This window comes from Oncorhynchus clarkii, chromosome 30, assembly GCF_045791955.1.
Source record: "Oncorhynchus clarkii lewisi isolate Uvic-CL-2024 chromosome 30, UVic_Ocla_1.0, whole genome shotgun sequence".
Classification (NCBI taxonomy): Eukaryota; Metazoa; Chordata; class Actinopteri; order Salmoniformes; family Salmonidae; genus Oncorhynchus; species Oncorhynchus clarkii.
Window position 1 is genome coordinate 26,972,190 of NC_092176.1, and position 18,545 is coordinate 26,990,734.

Below are 18,545 nucleotides of genomic sequence, written 5' to 3' on the forward strand. Positions count from 1 at the left end.
CCTCTCTGGTGTCAGCTTCCTCATTCCGTTCCAGCTAACGGAGAAGAAGCGAAGGCATTTTCTAACCTTTCATTGAGAAAAGGTGAAGGCGAGAGGAAAACACCAATAGATTGTCTTTGGTATGTAATTAAACTTTCTAAACAGACGGAATAGCAGTAAAATATTGAGAGCATTGCATGATTAATTCCGTTCTCGGTATTCACCATCGCTGAATGACGGGATCGCCTGCTGTCACAAGACAACTGTGTGTGGCGGGAGGAGGGTCTGAATCACGGATGTTGTAGGGATACAGATGCAGGCCCGTCTTCCAGTAAAATACCATATTACCGTCGACTCATCTTATTACTGCACAGGTTCGTGTGCATGCAGGTAACCTACCCGTAGCACGGCCGCCCACTGCGGAACCTGATAGCAGGACCGAATATTTAATGAAATCGTGTCACCCAACATGAAACATTGTCACTGCTCATATATGTATGTCTATATTTATTGAAGGTACCACAAGCGCGGCGTAACTCAGACTTTATTCCAACTGCATGGGATGGTATAGCTAAAACCGTTTTAGAGTCGCTAAATTCTTATTTTCCTATCTCAGTTTCCAGCCAAAATGATCCACAGCCTGTTCCTCGTGAATTCCTCCGGGGACATTTTCCTGGAGAAACACTGGAAGAGCGTTGTGAGCCGCTCCGTGTGCGACTACTTCTTCGAGGCGCAAGAGCGCGCCAGTGAGCCGGAGAATGTGCCCCCGGTCATCCCGACCCCCCACCACTACCTCATCAGCGTCCTCAGGCACCGCATCTACTTTGTGGCGGTCATCCAGAGCGAGGTGCCGCCGCTCTTTGTCATCGAGTTCCTACACAGGGTAGTTGATACATTCCAGGTTTGTACTTGGTATACTAACTTTTTTAGGCTCTTCATCACCACCACCTAGGTCTACCTTGCAATGTAATCTGTCCAGCAGGCTAGAGTCTTAGAACTGGTCACTCTCTGAGTTTCTGATTGTCTTATTGTTAAGTTACAAGTGTTTTTACTTTTTAAAGGAAGTCGTAAGTCATTGATCAGAATATACTCATCCCTCCCTGTTATTAGGACTATTTTGGGGTGTGCACAGAGGCAGCGATCAAGGACAATGTGGTGGTAGTATATGAGCTGCTAGAAGAGATGCTGGACAATGGCTTCCCCCTGGCCACAGAGTCCAACATCCTCAAAGAGCTCATCAAGCCACCCACCATCCTGCGCACAGTGGTTAACACCATCACAGGTGCCTGAAGATTACCATGTCTGCCTCTACACAGTCACTATGTCATCACTTTTTCCTGACCATTAAAAACCTCAACCTCATAGTATTATACCACATAACCTGACCATGAAAAACAGGCCCTTGGTCATGACATATGTGTTCATAATTATTTACATATTATTGGCAGCATTGGAAATAATACTGTATGTTTTTAAACTTTTCATTTGTCACTGTACACAACTATCTGAATGTGTACATCATGTTTGTGTCATATTTGACTGTTCTGTTGTCTGTAGGCAGCACCAATGTAGGGGAGCAGCTCCCTACTGGACAGTTGTCTGTAGTGCCATGGCGACGCACTGGAGTCAAGTATACCAACAATGAGGCCTATTTTGATGTAGTGGAGGAGATTGATGCCATCATTGATAAATCAGGTATAGTTGGCCCACTGCCCCATCATGCTGTCAGCTAAACCTGACCTGACCCATTAAAAACAACAGAAACACAGATCTTGACATTCTGATTGACTCTTTCTCCATCTCTCTCCATGTTTCTCTCACACACTGTTAGGCTCCACTATCACAGCAGAGATCCAGGGGGTGATTGATGCCTGTGTGAAACTAACAGGCATGCCTGACCTCACTCTCTCGTTCATGGTGGGTCCTCTCTCTCTCTAGCCCAGGGGTAGGCAATAATATTGGCTCGAGGGCCACATCGGGGTTTCAAATTTCAGCGGATGGCTGCACAGATTTTTCCCCAAACCTGTTTGTTTTGTCAAAAGCAATTTAAGGTCAAGAAAAAGGGCAGTAATTTGATATTATATGTCCATTATTTAGATGTTCAAGAGTAGCCTGGCGTGTTTGTTTTTTAACCCATTGAATGGTCTTGCGGGCCAGATCCGTAGTTTGCCCACTCGTGCTCTAGCCAGTAGTTTATATCCACTCTTGTCCTTAGCAAATAACCTTTCCCTCTCTTCCTCTCCTTATGAAATAATTCATCTTTGTAATGTTTTTGACCTGTGTTGTGTAACTGTAGACTTCCTGTCTGTTTCTCTTCTGTCTTGAAACCATATTTTTAACTATTGTACTGAATAACTGTCAAAATGGTCCTGTCTGTTTCCCCCTCCCCCCCCTCCCCCCTATCTTGATACACCTGTCTGATCCTGTCTCAGAACCCTCGTCTGCTAGATGATGTGAGCTTCCACCCGTGTGTGAGGTTCAAGCGCTGGGAAGCTGAGAGGATCCTCTCCTTTATCCCCCCAGACGGAAACTTCCGGCTGCTCTCCTATCACGTCAGCTGCCAGAAGTCAGTACTGCGCTCTTTTTTTACCTCTGCAAAGCCAGACTAAACATCATGTTATGTGCTCAAGGCATAACTCACTCACACACACACACACACACAGAGTATCTGAATGTTTTCTTTTTCTTTTCATTGTCTTAATTCAGTCTCCACCCATTAAGGTCAACAAGGTATTTCAAAATTGACATTGTAGTTGGGGCTCAAACTAAAACTTGAGTTGTTGTAAAATGTTAGCTAGATGAAGTCCTGTGTTTGGTTTAACGTTACATGAATTGTTAAATGGATGTTTTTGGCAAAGCATTAGATGTAAGTACAATAGTATAGTGTTGCGGACATCTATTGGTATAGATTGGATCATTATTCACTTGTGGTTTGGCTTGGGAAAACCCAGAAACAATATTTTACAGCAATGCCAGTATGGTAATGCTCTTAATGTTTACATTATATATCCACATTTTTTGTTTGAAGTTTCATGTTTAAAAGTTGTAACAACAATGTAACAAACTGCCATCTGTGCAGAAAAGAATTCACTTGTTCTTTCAGTATTATTCACTTACTTGCACACTTTGTGTGCTTTGTGCTGTTTCTGTCTCTGTGCCCGTCCTACCTGTGTTATTCTGACACTCTCTGTGTCTGCCCCTCAGTCTGGTGGCCATCCCGATGTACGTCAAGCACAACATCACGTTTAGGGAGGGTAGTTCTCAGGGCCGCTTTGAGCTGACCCTGGGCCCCAAGCAGACCATGGGGAAGGGGTTAGAGGCTGTTCTAATCAGCAGCCAGCTACCCAGAGGAGTCCTCAACACCAACCTCAACCCCTCCCAGGGGACATACAACTTCGACCCTGTCACTAAGGTAAGGTGGTGGGAAAAGGAGTGTGTGTGTGTGAGAAAGGGAGTTACAGTCTGTGTGTGTGTATGCAGACATGGATTTACCTGACAGGTTTAGTGTCTGCTGTAAACATACAAAAGGGTATACAGTGCATTCGGAAAGTATTCAGACCCCTTGATTTTTTTCCCCCACGTTTTGTTACGTTACAGCCTTATTCTGAAATGGATTAAATAAAAATGGTCATCAATCTACACACAATACCCCATAACGACAAGCGAAAACGGGTTTTTCTAAATTTTTGCAAATATACAAACAGAAATACCTTATTTACATAAGTATTCAGACCCTTAGCTATGAGACTCGAAATTGAGCTCAGGTGCATCCTGTTTCCATTAATCATCCTTGAGATGTTTCTACATCTTGGAGTCAACCTGTGGTAAATTCAATTGATTGGATATGATTTGGAAAGGCACACGCCTGTCTATATAAGGTCCCAGAGTTGACAGTGCATGTCAGAGCAAAAACCAAGGAAGGTGACCAAGAACCTGATGGTCACTCTGACAGAGCTCCAGAGTTCCTCTGTGGAGATGGTTGTCCTTCTGGAAGGTTCTCCCATCTCTGCAGCACTCCACCAATCAAATCATATTTTATTTGTCACATACACATGGTTAGCAAATGTTAATGTGAGTGTAGCGAAATGCTTGTGCTTCTAGTTCCGACAATGCAGTAATAACCAACGAGTAATCTAGCTAACAATTCCAAAACTACTACCTAATACACACAAGTGTAAAGGGATAAAGAATATGTACATAAAGATATATGAATGAGTGATGGTACAGAACGGCATAGGCAAGATGCAGTAGCTGGTATAGAGTACAGTATATACATATGAGATGAGTAATGTAGGGTATGTAAACATTAAGTGGCATTGTTTAAAGTGGCTAGTGATACATTTTTTACATCAATTCCCATTATTAAAGTGGTTGGAGTTGAGTCAGTATGTTGGCAGCAGCCACTCAATGTTAGTGGTGGCTGTTTAACAGTCTGATGGCCTTGAGACTGTTAAACAGGCCTTTATGGTAGAGTGGCCAGACAGAAGTCACTCCTCAGTAAAAGGCACATGACAGCCTGCTTGGAGTTTTCCAAAAGGCACCTACATGACTCACAGACCATGAGAAACAAGATTCTCTGTTCTGATGAAACCAAGATTGAACTCTTTGGCCTGAATGCCAAGTGTCATGTTTGGAGGAAACCTGGCACCATCCCTATGGTGAAGCATGGTGGTGGCAGCATCATGCTGTGTGGATGTTTTTCGGCTGCAGGGACTGGGAGATTAGTCAGGATTGAGAGAAAGATAAACGAAGCAAAGCACAGCGAGATCCTTGATGAAAACCTGTTCCAGAGCACACAGGACCTCAGACTCGGGTGAAGGTTCACCTTCCAACAGGACAACGACCCTAAGCACAAAGCCAAGACAACGCCAGGAGTGGCTTCGGGACAAGTCTCTGAATGTCCTTGAGTGGCCCAGCCAGAGCCCGGACGTGAACCTGATCAAACATCTCTGGAGAGACCTGAAAGTAGCTGTGCAGCGACGTTCATCCCATCCAACCAGACAGGGTTTGAGAGGATCTGCAGAGAAGAATGGGAGAAACTCCCCAAATACAGGTGTTCCAAGCTTGTAGGGTCATACCCAAGAAGACGCGAGGCTGTAATCGCTGCCAAAGGTGCTTCAACAAAGTACTGAGTAAAGGGTCTGAATACGTATGTAAATGTTTGTTAATTCATTAAAAATATCACATTTCTAAACCTGTTTATGCCTTGTCATTATGGAGTATTGTGTATAAATGATGAGGGATTTTTTTTTTTAATAAGGCTATAACGTAATAAAATGTGAAAACAGTCAAGGGGCCTGAATACTTTCCGAATGACTGTATAATCTTACATTTAATTAATTGGTTAATTCCTCATCGCACCACCCTGTTTGCGTTCAAAACAATACCCTTCTCCCTGTGTGGGAATAACAGTGGAAGGCTGCTGTGTTGTCCCTTTGCAGCTCTTGTCATGGGACGTGGGTAAAATCAACCCTCAGAAGCTGCCTAGTCTAAAGGGCTCTATGAGCCTGCAGGCAGGGGCCTCCAAGCCAGACGAGAACCCCACCATCAACATCCAGTTCAAGATCCAACAGTCGGCCCTTTCAGGTTAAACGCACCTTATCAGAATTGGTTATTACACTCTAGAGTAGCAGTTTCTCCTTAGCCGCTGAACTAGTATTAGTTAACTTCGCCCATATTCTTAACCATAATACTTTTCTGATGATAGAAATATCTAACCCTAGATAATATATTAATATTGTATCTACTAACTCCATATTAGTCAGCCACATGACATCCCTCAGTTTAGTCACAGTGACACCTTCTACCACTAGATGGAGACAAGATACTCTTTGTATTTGCTCTATTTGCATCTGTTTCCAAAAGGGATGTGTGCTACTTCTCTTGCAATGGCCAAATCAATGATTTATATGACTTTCTGCAGAATACATATTAAATAGCAATGTGACACCTTCCCTCTTTTAATTGACTTGTTCTTCTCCAGGACTGAAGGTGAATCGGTTGGATATGTACGGGGAGAAATACAAACCATTCAAAGGCATCAAGTACATGACCAAGGCCGGCAAATTCCAGGTGCGGACATAGAGGCTCGGCTCTCCGCTCTCTGGCCTCTGCACCAATACTACTACTGTAAAAGAGAGAGGGGGAGGTTTCCGATGGTGGGGAATAAATACAGAAAATATAGGGAAGGGAGTGGCTATGGTACATTCCCTGTGTAAATGCATTTCAGGATTTATCCACACAAACTGTGGGCTCTGCTGTCTAACTGAACTAGCTACCACAGAATGTGTGACACGACACACAAGCATATTTAATGGAGTTGTTTGCACAGTCAAATAGGTGGCGATAAGAGACAATCCGTCTATAGCATTTTTAGTAAGGTAAAGCCTGGAATTGGTCTCTCTGTTGTGTAATTTCTGGTTCCTTTTTCCAATCTCTTTGCTACCCTTTGAGTTCCTTTTGTGAGTGAGAATAGCAGGCAAAATGGTTTGTGTGATTCATCTGCTATTACTTTTCTTCTCATGCTCCCATCCATTCCTTATAACCAACGGCCCAGAGTTTGGGTCAATTCGAGTTAACACAGCCACACTGTCATAACTATTTATTGAGTTTATTAAAAATGTTTAACCTTTATTTAACTAGGCAAGTCAGTTAAGAACAAATTCTTATTTACAATGACGGCCTACCAAAAGACAAAAGGCCTCCTGCGGGGACAGGGGCCTGGGATTAAAAAAATAAATACAATATAAATATAGGACAAAACACACATCACTCACTACAAGAGGGACTCAACACTACATAAAAATAGACCTAAAACAACAACATAACAGCAACACAACAATGGTAGCAGCACAAAAACATGGTACAAACATTGGGCAAAGTCAACAGCACAAAGGTCAAGAAGGAAGAGACAACAATACATCATGCAAAGCAGCCACAACTGTCAGTAAGAGTGTCCATGATTGAGTCTTTGAATGAAGAGATTGAGATAAAACTGTCCAGTTTGAGTGTTGCAGCTTGTTCCAGTCGCTAGCTGCAGCGAACTGAAAAGAGGAGCGACCCAGGAAAGTGTGTGCTTTGGGGACCTTTAACAGAATGTGACTGGCAGAATGGGTGTTGTATGTGGAGGATGAGGGCTGCAGTAGACATCTGAGATAGGGGGGAGAGACGCTTAAGCGAGTTATATAAATAAGCATCAACCAGTGGGTCTTGCGACGGGTATACAGAGATTACCAGTTTACTGAAGAGTATAGAGTGCAGTGATGTGTCCTATAAGGAGCATTGGTGGCAAATCTGATGGCCGAATGGTAAAGAACATCTAGCCGCTTGAGAGCACCTTTGCCTGCCAATCTATAAATAATGTCTCCGTAATCTAGCATGGGTAGGATGGTCATCTGAATCAGGGTTAGTTTAGCAGCTGGAGTGAAAGAGGAGCGATTACGATAGAGGAAACCAAGTCTAGATTTAACTTTAGCCTGCAGCTTTGATATGTGCTGAGTTAAGGACTGCACTGTCTAGCCATACTCCCAAGTACTTGTATGAGGTGACTACCTCAAGCTCTAAACCCTCAGCGGTAGTAATAACACCTTTGGGAATCGGGGCATTCGTCTTACCAAACCACATGACCTTTGTTTTGGAGGTGTTCAGAACAAGGTTAAGGGTAGCGAAAGCTTGTTGGACACTAAGAAAGCTTTGAGGACCTTTAAGGTTGCAGTGACACATCCATAATCTGAGCGGAAACCAGATTGCATACCAGAGAGAATCGTATAGACATCAAGAAAGCCAGTCAGTTGATTATTGACAAGTTTTTTCCGACACTTGATAAACAGGGCAAAATAGAAATGATGGCTAAGCCCTGCCCATTTCTACAATTAATCTTCTTAAAATCTGATTTTACCCTAACCTTAAAGTAAGACCAAATATATATATTTTTCCATCAATTTTGACTTTGAGGCTGTAGAATCTGACTTTGTGGTTGTGTTATCTAGTGGGATCCCAGAGTTTCTTCTGGTCAGGTCACATGGCCAGGACTGGATAAGTTCCTGGCTCTACCTATATTACATGTTATTCTAAATTCTGTATTCCCTTGCTACTTTCTCCCTTTACTTATTCCAATGCTCCCTGTTTTCTGAATTTATCTCTTCGGTCCTCCAAACCAAATGCATTTCTGTGTCTCTCTGTTATCAACTCTGGAGTCACGTGCTGGAGTTTGAGAATGCAACATGAAATTCCTCCGCCTGACTCATTCACTACCATGCCTATTGTTCTGTCAACAGTTAATACTGTAGGCATAACCATGTCATTCTCAAATCCAATCTAGTGGTTTGTAGGATGAGGTTGACACAGTATGTTACTGTTTTTCGCTCTTTTTCTATATCATGTAAAGGCGTCAGGTCGAGCACCTTGCTGTGGCCTACCTGATGTTTTATCCACCTTAATCCATCCTGATGGCCTTTTTTAAAGTATTATTTATTCAACAATGATATAATCCTGATACGAGCACCAAATCGCATGCTGAATAACCCAGCTCATATCATGCAGCTCAAATGTATCTTTATTACTCTATAGTGAATTCTACAGAAGCTTGAGCATCATGAAGACCAATAACATGAAACATGCTGCCCCCTATGATGTTATTGAAGCTGTTACAATGGCCTGGCTTTCCTCTGTGTAGGTATGTTTTCTATAAGTTCTCCATACTGACTGACTCCATACTGCAGTTTGATGACACGGTTGGTTGGGTTTCCCTATCAAGAATGTTCAAGGTTCGGGTTTACAGCTTTTGCTTGTGTGTTTGTCAAATTAATTCAAATTTAGTTTTACAATGCTATGACAAAGAATTAAGAAGTGATATGATATACGTTGAATTATCCAGTCCATTGTGTTCCCCTCTGATAGATACCAGGACATCACAAATCAATGTAGTGGTTGTACCAACTAAAATAACCTAATTTGTCTACATGTTTGTTACAACAAACACATTTCTGTCTAAAAATCATCTTGAGTATTATAAGAGCCCATTTATGATGATGTATGTGAGGTTTGATTAAAGGTTCATGCCATCCTTTTTAGTTTCACTTAATTTCAATACAATGATCTTGAAGTAAAGTATCATAAAAATGGGAAACGAATGTTATGGGGTCTGTTTATTTTCTACCCCATGTCATAGGGTCAGGGGTTAAAGTAAGGCGGTATGGTCAGGTACTGCATCCAGGTTAAATAAATAGTGGGGGTATGCCGTACCGGTAAAACGCGAGCCTATCACGATTAATACAACATGCCCTAACAAATGTAGGCTATTTCACCATTATTTAACATAGCAGCATGACAAATTAGTGAATTGACTGGAAGCCGAGTAGTATACGCTCCAAATTGCGTTGTGGTTTTATAACACTTACATTTTGTCAAGGCATGGAAGAGTGGCTGACACGGAGGCGCTCGTGAACAACAGTGGATGCATCAATTCAGGCTACAAGTGTAGACCTAATGACAATCTCAGAATTTCATTACACTACACGTAGGTGTTTTGTAACTGATGTCTCTTTCCATTCATCGAATTGTGGGTGAACAGTGCAACGTTTGGGTCTGAATGCTGAAATTATTTTGTGAGTGAACGAATGCGCGCAGGTAGCCTACAGGAGCGGCTCTGTTAAGTGCTTGTTTGACAATCAGGTGGAAACATCACGACTGGTTGTGTTTATTGCACATTAAAAGCAATAGGCAGCGTGTCCATAAGGCTTTCCCTAAAGTAAATTGCCAAAATTATATAGCCTAATTAGCTTAGTCCTGTCTATATAGAAATATATATATATATAAATCATTCGAAATAGGCTACTGCCCCATACAGCATGATTTGGCCTCAAAGAATAATTTAAAAAAAAGCTGTGGATTGTTTTATATTGGATAGCCTACTGTCGGAAGGGCCCGCAATTTAGACAGCGCGTGCTGCAGTTACCAAATAGATTATTGTTAAATTGCGACTGTCGGTGAAAAGCAGAGAGACCCAGCCAGGCATATCACAATATTTAAAAATACAATCGCGGAAAAACTTGTTTTGAAAGCAAATGGCTATTGCTGTAAAGAGATGACAATGAAAACACTCCAATCTGTCTTTGAGTTATCAAAATTCTTAATTTAATTGAGCGAACAGTAGCATATTGGCACCAGCTGAGACATCCGCCATATCCGGGTGAGTGCATATTGACCCTCATTATAAATGGGCCATTGCCACTTTTGTTTGTTTTTGGACAATAATTTCCTCCTCCAGGTTAAATGGTTGTCATATTGTATTTGTGTCTCCCCTTTTCATAGGCCGATTATATGGATCACACATCGTTTTTATTGCTCTGTTTGTCAGTGTCAGCAGAGTAGGCTAGCCTGTAATTTTTGTAGTTTAAAAAACATGCGTGCGCACACTTGGGTGTCCTGTACCAGTAATAAATACATTAAATCGACTTTAATCCTGCATAGGCTAGAATTAACATTCCTCTCAAATTCTTCTGTCTTAACATTAAGACATGGCTAACGCCAATTACTAATACTAGGCGTTCTATGGATAATGCCATCATGGCCAATACTTATTTTTATTTTAATTACATTTTAATAAAATTGATCAGGAGGACATAACACATATCAGATGAGCTAACTTAGCTTCTGAAAAGTAATGCCATAATTTATAACTGATGTCATTGCATGTTTGAATTCTATTGAAGGTTTGTGTAAAACGCAAAAAAATGTGTCCTGTTTGAGATGAGAATGACGTTGTCCCAGGGGGCGAAGAGTTAACCCTGTTGTTCCACTGCATTTATCGAACTCCATTCCGTAATTTGCTGATCACTTTAACATCAACACAACCTTTTCTTCTCTTCCTCCTCCTCTTCGTCTTTTAACTCTAACCAGACCTCAGACTTTCGACGACTCATACGCGAATAAGTGTTTAAATAAATGTAAGACAATCGCGAATTTTTTTCTTCATCTGATCACTTATTGGGTTATTGTTTGTTTTTATTCTGGGAGTTGAGTTGCTGTTTAAGTTACTTTAATTTTTAATAACTTTTCACATTATTATAATTCACCTTCAAATAACATTTCAATATTAGTATGTCGACTTTTGCTAAGTCTTTTTTGCTGTTTTTCTCCCCTCACTTAAAAAAAAAACGTTGTCTTAGGTGAAAAGTCGAACCATTTAAAGAACCACCCTCAAACGTGGTATGTATCCTATTAACTACATTTCTCTATTTACTTTACTTTCTACGACCATCGGCCTCTCTAACAGCCTAAGAGCTTGTTGTCAAAAGAAATCTAGACGTGTAGGCTATTTGCCCAGTGAAAGTAAGTAGTTTCTCACCAGTAAAGCAATTAGTCAAATACACATTGGGGCCACTGATAAACTCCATTATTAGTTGTGACTTCAAACATGCCCTAACAGATTTATAACGTGTTCGATCTGACAGATAATAGGGTTTATGTAAATGTAATGATCCCATCTAATTGTGTATTGTTGTATCTGATGTTTTTCTCACTTTTCTCCTTTAATCATTGTTCTTGTCTATTTTGCTTCCTGTGGTGATGTTTTGAAAGTCTAGGGGGGGCTTCCTTATTTGATGTTTTTCCCCCTCCACCCCTTTTACCTGACACTTCTGTAAACTATATAAAAATGGTTTTATACTTAAGTAATAACCGGACTGTAACAGTCTTGTGCAGCGGTGGCTTTCCGGCCAGTTAAAAGACCGGTTATAAATTGCTGAATAAGCCACGTGCTTATTTGGGAAGGGTGGCGGAGCGTGTTACTTTGTGGAAACGTTCGGTTGCATCTGACTGATTCTGCCCAAGACTACGAAGAAAGTAAGTAGCAAAAATAACGAAATTAAAAACAATGTTTGGGATGATTGACAATATTGCAATAGTAAAGTAAGAAATAAAATGTTTGGTTCTCCAGGGCGATTTGCACAACTGATGCTTTTTTGGCTTTGTAAAACGTAAAAGTATTTTCATTCGAATTTCAGACACGTTGACAGTTTTCAGTATATTAATGAGCCTAATAATAACTAAGCTATATCAGTCGTTCGAGCTCATTCAATTAGAAAGTCTCATTATACATATTTCGGTGTGTCTTTTTATATGCACAGCAGCATGCTACAGCAGTGATTCAACATGAGCGTAATGCTACTGCCACGGAGAAACAAGTTGCCTACAGCGGGTTTATCGACACAGTTAAAACAACATTGCAGTTTATTGACGGCTGACTGGAGTCTGACTGCGGAACAAAGAGCACCTTCGCGGGTTCAACGAGACCCCCTTTCTCATTCATAGAGAGAGGGCAAACAAAGCCTCCTCATGGGAGGACTCGCCATTATAGAACTCAGCATATTCCCATATCGACCCATGAGCATGACATCTTTCTGGCATCCCCAGCCATTTCAAATTACAGGTCTAGACTACTAATAACTGTCATTAGGTGAGATTCATGTCTTTCCCAGTAAAGCAGTTATTGATTAAGGTTTGTTGGGGGAAATGACAGGTGAGTTTGTTTTGTTATTATGGCGTGTCATATTTTCCCAGAGTTTATAGGCCTAAATGGAACAGCTGCGGGAAGTAGGTGTGCTGCAGCACCCGCTGGTAAATTGAAATAATTTTGGCAAAATTAGGCTATACATTTTTTTCCCCGCCCAAAATGATATTACTCCTGTCTGAACAGACATAAATACAATCATTCAAAATACTACACCAGAGAGCATAATTTAGCTGCAGAGGATCAATAGCTAAAAAAAAAAAAATGCAGAGCTGTGGATAAAGTTATCACAAGCAGTTCTTGGGAAGACAACAATTTGGGCAGCATGCATGCCAAATACCTTTTCCACATTTAGTTTTGTTACAGCCTTACAGCCTTATTCTAAAATGGATCAAATAATCCCCCCCCCCCCCCCCCCCTCATAAATCTGCACAAAATACCCCATAATGACAAAGGGAAAACAGGTTTAGACATTCTTGAAAATGTATTAAAAAAACAAACAAAACAGAAATACCTTATTTACATAGGTATTCAGACACTGCTATGAGACTCGAAATTGAGCTCTACCACGTTTGAGGTAAGACGCTGATGCAGACAACGTCGAAGTAACAACAGTTTATTATTCCAACAGGGGCAGGCAAAAGACGGGTCAAGGGCAGGCAGGGGTCAGTAATCCAGGTAGGTGGGGCAAAGACACAGGACGGCAGGCAAAAGACGGGTCAAGGGCAGGCAGGGGTCAGTAATCCAGGTAGATGGGGCAAAGACACAGGACGGCAGGCAAAAGACGGGTCAAGGGCAGGCAGGGGTCAGTAATCCAGGTAGGTGGGGCAAAGACACAGGACGGCAGGCAGGCTCAGGGTAGGCAGAGGTCAGTAATCAAGATAGGTGGGGCAAAGGTAGGCAGGGTCAGGGCAGGTAGAACATGTCAATACTGGGAAAACTAGAAAACAGGAACAATCGACAGACAGGAACAGAGGCGAAAAGGCTGGTAGGCTTGACGAAACAAAACAAACTGTCAACAGACAAATAGATAACACAGGTATATATACACAGGATTAGGGGGAAGATGGGTGACACCTATAGGGGGGTGGAGACAATCACAAAGACAGGTGAAACAAATCAGGGTGTGACAAGCTCAGGTGCATCCCGTTTCTATTGATCATCATTGAGATGTTTCTAAAACTTGATTGGAGTGCACCTGTGGTAAATTCAATCGATTGGACATGATTTGGAAAGGCACACACCTGTCTATATAAGTTCCCACAGTTAGCACTGCATGTCAGAGCAAAAACCAAGCCACGAGGTCGAAGGAATTGTCCGTAGAGCTCCGAGACAGGATTGTGTGAGGCACAGATCTAGGGAAGGGTACCACATTTTTTTTGAAGCGTTGAAGGTCACCAAGAACAGTGGCATCCATCATTCCTGAAATAAGTTTGGAACCACCAAGCTGGCCACCCGGCCAAACTGAGCAATCAGGGGAGAAGGGCCTTGGTCAGGGAGGTGACCAAGAACCAGATGGTCACTCTGATAGAGCTCCAGAGTTCCTCTGTGGAGATAAGAGAACATTCCAGAAGGGCAGCGATTACTGCAGCACTCCACCAACCAGGCCTTTATGGTAGATAGGCCAGAGGGAAGCCACTCTTCAGTAAAAGGCACATGACAGCCCTTTTGGAGCTTGCCAAAAGACACCCAAAGAACTCTCATACCATGAGAAACAAGATTATCTGGTCTGATGAAACTAAGATGGAACTCTTTGGCTTGAATGCCAAGTGTCACTTTTGGAGGAAACCTGGGAATCCCTATGCTTCAAGGGATGTTTTTCAGCAGCAGGGACTGGGAGACTAGTCAGGATCAATGGAAAGATGAACAGAGCGAAGTACAGAGATCCTTGATGAAAACCTGCTCAGGACCTTAGACTGGGGCAAAAGTTCACTTTCCAACAGGACAATGACCCTAAGCACACAGCAAAGACAATGCAGGCGTGGCTTTGAAACAAGTCTCTGAATGTCCTTGAGTGGCCCAGCCAGAGCCCGGACTTGAACACTATCTAACATCTCTGGAGAGACCTGAAAAAAGCTGTGCAGCGACGCTCCCCATCCAACCTGACAGAGCTTGAGAAGAATGGGAAAAACTCCCCAAATACAGGTGTGCCAAGCTTGTAGTGTCATACCCAAGAAGATGCCAGGCTGTAATCGCTGCCAAAGGTGCTTCAACAAAGTACAGATGACCACAGGGGTGCGTGCTTAGTCCCCTCCTGTACTCCCCTCCCGTTCACCCACGGCTGCCTGGTCGCACACGACTCCAACACGATCATTAAGTTTGCCGACTACATGACTGTAAGGCCTGATCACTGATGACGATGAGACCGCCTATAAGGAGGAGGTCTACATTCACAACAACGGAGCTGTAGTGGAGCATATGGAGAGCTTCAAGTTCCATGGTGTCCACACCACTAAGGATCTATCATGGTCCACACACCAACACAGTCGTGAATAGGGAACCACGTCTCTTCCCCCACAGGACGTTCAAATGGTTTGGCATGAGCACTCAGATCCTCAGAAAATTATACAGCTGCACCATTTGAGAGCATCTTGAATGGCTGCATCGCCGCTTGGTATAGCAACTGCTTGGCATCCAACAACAAGGCACTATAGAGGGTACTGCGTACGGCCCAGTACTTCACTGGGGCCGAGCACCCTGCCATCCAGGACCTCTATACCAGGCAGTGTCAGAGAAAGACCCTAAAAATGTTCAGACTCCAGCCACCCAAGTCATAGACTGTTCTCTCTGCTACCACACAGGAAGTGGTAGCGATGAACCAAGTCTGGATCCAACAGGACTCTGAACAGCTTCTACCCCCCAAGCCATAAGACCGCTAAATATACTGTTGAAGTCGAAGTTTACATACACTTAGGTTGGAGTCATTAAAACTTGTTTTTCAACCACTCCACACATTTCTTGTTAACAAACTGTAGTTTTGGCAAGTCGGTTAGTTAACCAACTAGCTACCTGGATTATCTGCATGAACCCTTTTTGCATTAACTTATTTTGGGACTCAGCACATACACTGCTGCTATTGTTTATTATCTATGACTTTATTCCTAGTTATATGTACATATATACCTCAATTACCTCGTACCACTGCACATCAACTTAGTACTAGTACCCCAAGTATATAGCTAAGTTAGTGTAACTCATTGTGTATTTATTATTAGTTTTATTATTACGTGTTTTACTTTGAGAAACAGACACCTCACAAGTCCTCAACTGGCAGCTTCATTAAATAGTACCCGCAAAACACCAGTCTCAACGTCAACAGTGAAGAGGCGACTCCGGGATGCTGGCCTTCTAGGCAGAGTTCCTCTGTCCAATGTCTGTGTTCTCTTGCCCATCTTAATCTTTTCTTTTTATTGGCCAGTCTGAGATATGGCTTTTTATTTGCAACTCTGCCTAGAAGGTCAGCATTCCGGTGTCGCTTCTTCACTGTTGACGTTGAGACTGGTGTTTTGCGGGTACTATTTAATGAAGCTGCCAGTTGAGGCGTCTGTTTCTCAAACTAGACAATCTAATGTACTTGTCCTCTTGCTCAGTTGTGCACCGGGGCCTCCCACTCTTCTTTCTATTCTGGTTAGAGCCAGTTTGCTCTGTTCTGTGAAGCGAGTAGTACACAGTGTTGTACAAGATCTTCAGTTTCTTGGCAATTTCTCACATGGAATAGCCATCATTTTTCAGAGCAAGAATAGACTGATGAGTTTCAGAAGAAAGTTCTTTGTTTCTGGCCATTTTGACCCTGTAATCAAACTTCTTTAATCAGGACAACAGTTTTCAGCTGTGCTAACATAATTGCAAAAGGGGTTTTCTAATGATCAATTAGCCTTTTAAAATGATAAACTTGAATTAGCTAACACAACGTGCCATTGGAACACAGGAGGTTGCTGATAATGGGCCTCTGTACGCCTATGTAGATATTCCATAAATCAGCCGTTTCCAGCTACAATAGTAATTTACAACATTAGCAATGTCTACACTGTATTTCTCATCAAGTTGATGTTAATTTAATGTACATTTTCTTTTGCTTTTCTTTCAAAAACAAGGACATTTCTAAGTGACCCCAAACTTTTGAACGGTCGTGTAGTTCAGTGGTATAATAGGCTAATAGCTACACCACACTGAACTTTCACAAAAGTTTCTCCTTATTATTGTATATCATTGTTATTATTGTAGGCCTATTAATTCATCTTTAAATATGCAAAACATGTTTAGTTTTCATTCTGTTGAGGGATTTTCATTGGCTAAATTAAGTTTGATATGTTTTTTCAATTGGGAACTACATATTTAGTTTAAGATAGGCCTTTTATTAGCCTATTGCTGTCATTGGTTGGGTACGGTAGGCACTAGCTTTTCTAGGTAATTGCTGCATTCTAACTTTTGTGAAGGTTTAAACCAGTTCACAAGTGTTTTGTTTAATTCTGATGAGCCATTTTCTTTGCAAAATAAAGTTCCAACTGTAATGTTGTGTTTGCAGTGATATAATATCCAGCGTGTATTTCCCCTATAAACAACGGCTTGTTTTACTTTTGATATTACCCTAACACAATTTAGAAACTTTTGTGTTAGGGTAATATCAAAAGTAAAACAAGCCGTTGCATCTTACCTGATTAGTGAGTTGCACAGTAGCCTGCATTTGGCCATTTGTACGATATAAACAAATATTCTGCTATGGATGTAGAAATGCGTTTAAAAAAGGCAAATGTTTTGTCCAGACCATGCAACAACAAAAAATCCATTGTATGGAAATCTCCAAAATGATTCTGCTCAACTGTATGCCATTAGCAAATGCGATTATAGATGAATAATTTTTTTCCTCTTCCCCCCCCAGCACCCCCGACTCAAAACATCTTCCCACAGCTATGAACAGACACATTTAAATTGTTCATTGTAAGTAGGCCTAACTGTTCTTTTCCATCTTTCTTTCCCATGCCGTCTATTCCCACTTTCAGAAAGCACCCAGGTAGGCTACTGCTGGACAGGTGAGACCAGACCATGGCTCCTCTGACACCTCCTCCCCTGTTGTGGTTATGGCTGACCCCTGTCCATCCCGCTGGGTAGCTGGGAAAGATGCTCTATCACCAATGACCTATCTCATCCAGCAGCCCAACCAGGAGACTGACAGGACAGGATGGACTAACATACTCTTTAGCCCTTCTCAGCTCTTACAACAACTACCTCCCCAACTCCAGACCATTACACTACACTACTCTGTTACTGTGCTGTTCTGTTTGTATCCTTCACATTGCCACCAGGACAGTGCAGCTAGGCTTTAGGCTGGACTGTCTGTCAGCATGCACAGGGCCAAGGGAGGGCCTGGCCCCCCACACTTCCAGGACATCTATGAATTCTCCCTGGATGGTGATGAGACCACAACCCAGATCTTTCTGCGGGGCCCGGGGAAAGCAATGGAGGGCCCGGGAATGCCCCTGTCCCCTCACTACAAGTACATCCAGACTGAGCACCAGCAGGGGGGTCTCTTCTCCCTCGGGCCCCCTACCCATGGAGAGGCCCTCGCGGCCCCCCAGGGAAAGAAGAGGAGGCGGTGCGGCGTGTGTGGCCCCTGTATGCAGAAGGAGAACTGTGGCACCTGCAGCAACTGTATGAACCGTAAGATTGGGAAGCAGATCTGTAAGCTGCGTAAATGTGACCAGCTGAAGATGAAGGGACAGAAGGACTGGGAGGTGAGTGGAAATGACTGACCAGACTTCTAACTAACACACATTTTCATGATATATTCCCAGTGGCTATTTCTCCTAGGTCAGTGTGAGACTGTTTGGAGCTGGTTGAGGGAAATTGAAGTTGTAAATCTTAGAAAATGTCTCTAATATATAGGGCCCTAAAATGTAAATGTCATGATCCATATCAATTTAACAGTTTAAACATTTAAGGGTTTTATGGGTTGAGTTTTGTATACAGATAATGGCCATATGTGGACGTACCACAACAGAGGAGGATGGTATTTGTGTTCCATAACTGATTAATCACATTAATTTTAAAACAGCTA

The 18,545-nt window shown here is 42.3% G+C and overlaps 2 protein-coding genes across 4 annotated transcripts in view; both read left to right on the forward strand.

Moving 5' to 3' along the window:
• The first annotated feature begins 7 nt into the window (after positions 1-7).
• Positions 8-9,046, forward strand: LOC139389474 (AP-3 complex subunit mu-2-like). Of its 3 annotated transcripts, none has more exons than XM_071136259.1 (9): positions 8-369; positions 596-880; positions 1,090-1,261; positions 1,537-1,674; positions 1,811-1,896; positions 2,412-2,545; positions 3,184-3,391; positions 5,421-5,565; positions 5,963-9,046. In XM_071136259.1, exons 1-9 carry the CDS (start codon positions 364-366, stop codon positions 6,061-6,063), a joined length of 1,275 nt encoding a protein of 424 aa, XP_070992360.1. In that variant the 5' UTR covers positions 8-363; the 3' UTR covers positions 6,064-9,046. The 3 variants fall into 3 exon arrangements, with proteins under 3 accessions (XP_070992360.1, XP_070992361.1, XP_070992362.1); XM_071136260.1 differs by having other exon boundaries at positions 11-119; XM_071136261.1 differs by having other exon boundaries at positions 40-353.
• Positions 9,047-11,687: 2,641 nt separating this feature from the next.
• LOC139389328 (methylcytosine dioxygenase TET3-like) overlaps positions 11,688-18,545 on the forward strand; it is an 85,692-nt gene continuing 78,834 nt past the window's right edge. The window contains exons 1-2 of the mRNA XM_071135995.1: positions 11,688-11,823; positions 17,491-18,222. Coding sequence (XP_070992096.1) covers positions 17,833-18,222 — 390 coding nt within the window. The 5' untranslated portion in view covers positions 11,688-11,823; positions 17,491-17,832. The remainder of the gene's footprint in view (positions 11,824-17,490; positions 18,223-18,545) is intronic.

What these genes read in the sequence shown, in the direction of transcription:
- LOC139389474 (XM_071136259.1), top strand. An exon ending in TGCCATCATTGATAAATCAG is followed by an intron (nt 1,675 to 1,810) that starts GTATAGTTGGCC and finishes ACACACTGTTAG; the next exon opens with GCTCCACTATCACAGCAGAG. An exon ending in ACTTCGACCCTGTCACTAAG is followed by an intron (nt 3,392 to 5,420) that starts GTAAGGTGGTGG and finishes GTCCCTTTGCAG; the next exon opens with CTCTTGTCATGGGACGTGGG.